The sequence below is a fragment of the Magnolia sinica genome, chromosome 8 (assembly GCF_029962835.1).
Source record: "Magnolia sinica isolate HGM2019 chromosome 8, MsV1, whole genome shotgun sequence".
Classification (NCBI taxonomy): Eukaryota; Viridiplantae; Streptophyta; class Magnoliopsida; order Magnoliales; family Magnoliaceae; genus Magnolia; species Magnolia sinica.
This window is the reverse complement of record NC_080580.1, coordinates 11,168,891-11,175,376: the sequence shown is the minus strand read 5'-3', so window position 1 is coordinate 11,175,376 and position 6,486 is coordinate 11,168,891. Positions and strand designations below refer to the sequence as shown.

Below are 6,486 nucleotides of genomic sequence, written 5' to 3'. Positions count from 1 at the left end.
GAAGAGTGTTAGGGCCACCCCTAGACTAATAGGGAGCCCTAGAGGATCATTGTGGGCATTCATCGAAACTTGAGGCCACTTGGTCTAAGTTTAAGAAATAAACCCTAGCTCTCTCCTCCATAACTTCTCCCATTTTTTTTCAACAACCAAGCTCTCTCTCATTTCTCTCACCATTCTCCAACAACAAAAATCCCCTCATAAACTCTCCTCATCACCAACTACCAACCTCCCTTATCTCATAACTCTCACCACAACTACCGTTGGCAAGGGAGTGAAAAGAGAGAACTTAAGAGCAAGAGGAGAAGAAGGGGAGAGTGAAGGTAAGAAAGGTGGACCCTAGATCAAGGTAGAGCCCAAGGGGATCAAACGTTTCAACTCTCTATCCCTTCTCCAAAGGGAACTCTCCTCCGCAACCTCAACAATCGTCCGTGGGGCATCTAGGTAAGATCCTTCAACCCCTTTTTCTTGAAATCCATGTATTGGGAAATGATTTGTATATATTTCTCACATGCAGGAGCTTGTTTTAGGGATTCTGGCCATCCGACCTGAGCCCTCTTTCCTAAGTCGCTCTCCAAGTCTCCAACAACCCATAGGTGCAGACTATTGTTCTTAGGTAGCCTAGCACCAATTTTAGTATGAGATTGATGATTTTGATTGTTTGGAGCCATATTTGGAGAATCTTGAGAAACCCTAGAAATTGTACGTTTGTTAAAATAATATGGAATTGTAGGTTTGATTCTTATGATGATTGTTCTTGCCTCTCACATGATTTGGTGTATGGATAATTACAAGTTCATGCCTTGTTTGATTTTTCCATGTGTTGTTGCTTCATAGGATGTATGATTTATTACCTTTGTGCATATGATTTTTCAAGATGGAGAAAGTGTTTAACTTCCTCACAAACCCATACTCTCACATGCACTTTGTTTCTTGATAATGTTTGCTTACTTGCAGGAATATCTGTTTTTATATGGTTGAGATGCCTGAGAATATGATATGATTATGCTTGTTGATAACGTAGATAGTTGATAGGTTATGGATCCCCTCACCCTCTTGGGTTGGTCAGAAACTTGAGGAGAGACGGTAGTCCCATCGGTAGGACTATGCTATGGCTAGACCCGTGGGTTTGGGGGGGGGGTGTGTTCGGATGGCTGTAGTTCTACTACATGGCTCCCTTGTGCCCGATGTCACTTATCTCAGGCTCGCCTGACTCGTGCGGTCTAGCCTAATGTCTGACCAACCTTGTTTGTTAACCCTGTTTGCTCACACATGTACGGAACCTGGAACACCCTACAACCGTTGTAGCTCATTAATAACCTACTCGAAATTGGTCCACAACCTCGTGAGCTTGGCATGGTGGAATAGGACACTATGTCCGAGCTGTCGGCCTACGCTGGGGTACCGTGCCTCCCTGTAGTGACCGCGAGCGATCCCTTTCTCTCTGCACTCCTCATGTGCTTGAAGTCGGGGATAAGGAACTAGACGGGATCACGGACCGTGGGGTCTCAACCTCATGCATTAAGGGGTCTTGGCCTCTCACCCAGTTTAGGGCATTAATACGTGGGGTGTACCAGATTTTCTAATATGCTGGATGAATGGACCTAACTAATAACTCGGCTAACACGATCGCATTGCATCGCATTAGTTAGGGTGACGACTCGGCAATCGAGTTCGCACTGAGGGAGTGTTATCATACGCGATCGTTAGATGAATTCGCTCGAGGGAACGTTGTGGCGAGGGCATGTATCATATCATCCTGCATGCATGCACAATAATAAGATTAGTTAGATATTTATGCTTAACTGCTTTTCATTGAGGTCATATTATAATTGATGCTTGTGATAACTTAAAATTAATAGCACTCAATGAGTCGATCACTCACTCCCACTCTGGGACAGTGTTTTAAAACACTAACCAGACCCGTTCATAGATGCAGGTGACTCAGGGCTGGAGGAGCCTGGCGAGGCGAGCTTCGATGAGGAGGACAAGCAATCCTATTTCCAGTTGATGGACGGCTCTACATCGACTTGATGGGCATGATTAGGGTTACTGAGCAGTGGGCTCAGCCTTATTCTTTTTGGACATAGTATTCTTTTGTCGTTTGGGTTGGGCTACGCCTTGTGCAACCCATTTATATTTTTGGACTTGTATATATGATAGATTTCTTTCATTTCAGTAGACTTGTGTGGTTGTGCTTCATGTTTCAGGAAATTCCATGCTGCACATTTGAACCTGACTAAACGCATTAATGAAAATTGATTATCAGTGACACTTGGGAACTCGGGAGTCGAGTGTATGCACGACCCCTGATTTTCAGGGCGTTACAAGTTGGTATCAGAGCATGGTTTGGAATAAATCGGACCATGGGTCATGAAGTCACTACGAGTCCGCTGACTTGAGAAGATGCGTATCAAGGGAACGCAACAGAGACTTAGGACGTTAGGACCCATTCCATATCTCGAACCGATAGTCTTGGATGGACGGCAAGACTTCCTAGGGATTTGGGTTGGTAGCAAGAATAGGTAACGACGCTTGGAAGTGGGTCTAGGAGTCGTACCGAATCTCTATCCACGGATAGAACCGAGCCAGAGTTCAAACAATTTGAAGGTCGAAGCCGATATCCATGTGTGAATGAACTGGTATCGTGTAAAGTTAGTAAATTCAACCCATTTGGGGATAGGGACTTCGGAGTGAGCGAGATTTTACCAAGATTAGTGGAATAGAGGAAACCTAGGATTTTGGCCATAAACTGGGGGAAAACTGACGAAACCACTAGGCCCATTGCGTAGATCGGCTTCTCCTACCCCAAATTCATATATGGTATGTCTTAGGAGGCCTTACTGGCGCCCGAAAAATAAAAAAAACGAAGGTACCCAAACAGGACCCCGGCATGCCCACTCCCGGACGTCAGTGTCCGGTGTGGCCACACCCGTCTGGCATGACCATGCCCAAGGTTCCAGCGTGCCGGCGTGCCCACGCCCAAAGTTCCAGCGCCCAGGCCAAATCCGAAACTCCCCTCCCCTTTTGTTACATGTACATGTGTGGGGTCCACTCTCCTTGTAAATAAGACTCCAACGACTTCATTTCCTCTCATTTCCTTCCTCTCCATTGCTCCCAAACACTTGAGAAAAACCCTCTCCCCTCCCTCATCTCCAAACTCCATTCCTAAAACCCATTCCTCCAAACCACTTCCTTCTCTCTTTCACAAAACCCATTTCCTTCTTGTTCCACCCATTCAACATCAAACCCACCTTCATCTCTTGCACATTTCCCATTCTCTCTCACCACCCATATTTCCTTCAATACTCATTCACCAAAACCCCACTCCTTTTGCTCTCTTCTTCCCCATTTCAAAATCTCATCTCCCAAAACCCATCTTAACACCCTTCTTAGCCATTTCTTCAACCCACCTCTTAACTCCCATTCTCCAACTCCATATCTCATAGAACCCACCTCAAAACCTTTCTCAAATCCCATACCTTCAACCCATCTCCAAGTTCATTTCTTCAAACCCACACTTAACCCTTTTCCCCCAAACCACATCTTTAAAGTCCATCTTCCTTAAAAGCCATCCTCCTCCCATCTTCAATTCCATATCCCTAACCCACCTCCACTCTCTCATTTCCAAACATCTCACATCACAAAACCAACAACAATCATCCATCTTCTTACCAAAGAAATGACATTTCTAGCTACCGTCGCCGCCTTTTTCCTCCACCCCGGTGATTCTTTCGCTTATGGGGAAGAAAAGACCGGTAACCGCAGAGCCGGGGCCTAGCCGAGAGAGGCGAAGCAAGCAAAGGCCGACCCAAAGGGGAAGGAAATAGATGAAGTCCGATCCAAGCGCAAGAACGACTCTCAAGGGGTTCCCGCGATTCAAACGTCCCGACCATCCGTTGAGGATAAGGGAAATTTCCGTGTACGCAGTGTCGCCTTTGAAGCCTTCGTGAAGGAGTATCTGTTCAATAAATACGCCCTACTCGGTCAACTTATGAAGAAGGGATAGGGTCCAGTATTCTATGGAGACACCCAGGCAGATGAAGGTCAAGTTAAGGCTTTCTACTTACGGATTAGAAACCCTCAATTCGAGCCACTGGGTTTCGATTTGGGTGGGAGGCAAGAGATTCCCGATTGGGGTGGAGGTCATTACCAGAGTACTAGGAGTGCCGCTTGGGGAGGTGCAGATCGATGAGAGGAATTTGGATACGAGTCGAGCCCGCAAGGAGTGGACCCGCTTCTTGTATGGGCAGGTTGCTCAATGGAAGCGGGAGCAGCAAGAGGTCGGTCTGAGCTCGACCAACCTTAAACCGGAGTACCGAGTGTTTCATCGCATCTGCACCCAAAATGTATATTCGAGGTTACTAAACAGCTCTGAGTGCTCACGTTATATGGTGGAGTGCCTATACCAGGTGGGACAGGGGGCAAATGTGTGCCTCCCCAGCATAGTACTCCACCAGATTGTACGGGCCGCGAGAGCTACGAGGAAGAGTGCGTGCCTCCCATTTGGTCACTTAGTCTGTCGGTTGGCTCAATAATATGGAGTAGGCGGATCGGATGAAAACCCGGTACCGACTCAACTACTGGGGGATGACATATTGAATAGGATGGGAATAGGCCCCAAGCGGCGATAGGTCCGCATCGACCGTTATGGGGATACTGATGAAGAAGAAGAGGAAAGTGATGGGGACGATGAGAGTGATGATGAAGATGAAGGCGAGGGCGAAGCTGAGGGAGCTGAAGGAGTTGGCGGTGGATCCCTTGTCGCTTCAGACGTAATTGGGCGCTTCGAAGCACTCGACACCAGGATGGCTAGAATCGAGGAGAACCAAGCAAGGATTGAATCAAACCAAGCGAAGCAGGAGAGGTGGAATAAGAAGATGTATCGCACCATAAGAGCCTTGATCTGCTGCAGCAAAGGGGAAGAAGTGCCGCCACTTTCGCCCAACTCGGACGAGTGGCACCACGACTTTACTGAGGATTAATAGTCTGTTTTAAGTTGTTTAGACCTAATCTTATGTACTAGCGGATGCGTAGGACTTTTGTTTGAGTAGCTTGCATTTTCTTTTTGTTCAGCGTATCTAGTAATCTGTGTAATCAATATTGTAGCATGTAACTGGCCATGGTAATGACATTTTGAAATTAATGCTAATATATGGATCGACTTGAAATTCTCTTTACTAGAAGTGTGCCTTGCCTATGTTGTGGGTATAGTCATGAATTACGGGCTATAAGTCTTGTTTGTCTAGTGTACGCAACGCTCTAGTGACTAACGCTCTAAGGGATTTCTTTTTAGGAAATGCCTCCACGACCAAAGGGTCGATATATCTGCCTTCCCCTCATGGCGGCCTAGTCGATAGAGACCTCCTCCCCGACGAGCAACAAGCCCAACAAGGGGGGAACGGTACCCAAAATACGGGTAGCACTACCCAATAGGCGGTCCCGAATGCACCGCCATTGCAAGCTGCGGCACCCGTACCTCCTCCGCCACAGGCCATGGATCAAATGGGCCAGGTGTTGCTTCTCATGCAACAACAACAAATGATGGCCTTAAATATGCAACAACAACAACAGATGATGGCCACTTTGATGAGAGCCTTGGCCCAGAATTTCGGCATGCCGGAACCTGAAGCACCCAGCTTAGCTACGCCCATGACCAACACGAACAACCTATATGAGCGGTTCCAGAGGCATAGGCCGTGTACTTTTGAAGGCACCTACCGCCTAGAGGAAGTGAAATACTGGCTCAACAGAGTCATCAAGTTGCTACGGTCTCTCCACTATTCTGAAGTGGAGAATGTCGAGCTCATCTCATATCTCTTTGAGAAGGAGGCGGACCTATGGTGGGAGAGCGTCCTTCGATCCATTTTCAAGAATCACATATGGACGTGGGAGGCATTCAAGGCCCGCTTTAATGAGAAGTATATCCCTCAATCGTATCAGCATGAGAGGGATAATGAATTTCTCCGCCTCCAACAAGGGAGGATGAGCGTGGCTCAATATGAGAACCACTTTACGGAACTCTCCCGCTACGCTTCCGAGATGATCGCCAATGAAGCGATCAAGATGAGACGATTTACGGCAGGATTAAGGAACGCCATCCGCTAGAAAATGTGTTGTACGAATCTCGGGACCTACGCCGAGCTCATTGAAATGTCTATATAGGCGGAACAGGATGAGGAGCGAGTTGCACGGACCCGTTCGCAGTTGGAACCCAGGAGTAGAATGGATGGGTTGTCCTCTTCTTTTGTCAGGAAGCGTCCGCGTCCGAATTCACCGCCTAGGCTTGCGGTCGCACCGGTTCCTTCTACATGACCTACACAGATATGCAGCTATTGTAGGAGGGCTGGCCACTCGGACCTATATTGCTTTACGAGGATGACGGACCTCGGCTTCACATCGCCACAGCATAACTATAGGCTCCTACAGCCGGCCTTGCAGATTCCGCCCTTACGGGCAATGGGGCCTAGTCAGTCGTTTCGCCGTCCA

General features: G+C 47.6%; 1 protein-coding gene across 1 annotated transcript; it reads left to right on the top strand.

The window, feature by feature from the left end:
* The first annotated feature begins 5,493 nt into the window (after nt 1-5,493).
* LOC131254129 (uncharacterized) lies at nt 5,494-6,105 on the top strand. Its single transcript, XM_058255135.1, has one exon. It carries the CDS (start codon nt 5,494-5,496, stop codon nt 6,103-6,105), a length of 612 nt encoding a protein of 203 aa, XP_058111118.1.
* Nucleotides 6,106-6,486: the final 381 nt, after the last annotated feature.

Excerpts from the sequence above, each read along its gene's own strand:
- LOC131254129 (XM_058255135.1), top strand. The coding sequence starts at position 5,494 with ATGGATCAAATGGGCCAGGTGTTGCTTCTCATGCAACAACAACAAATG.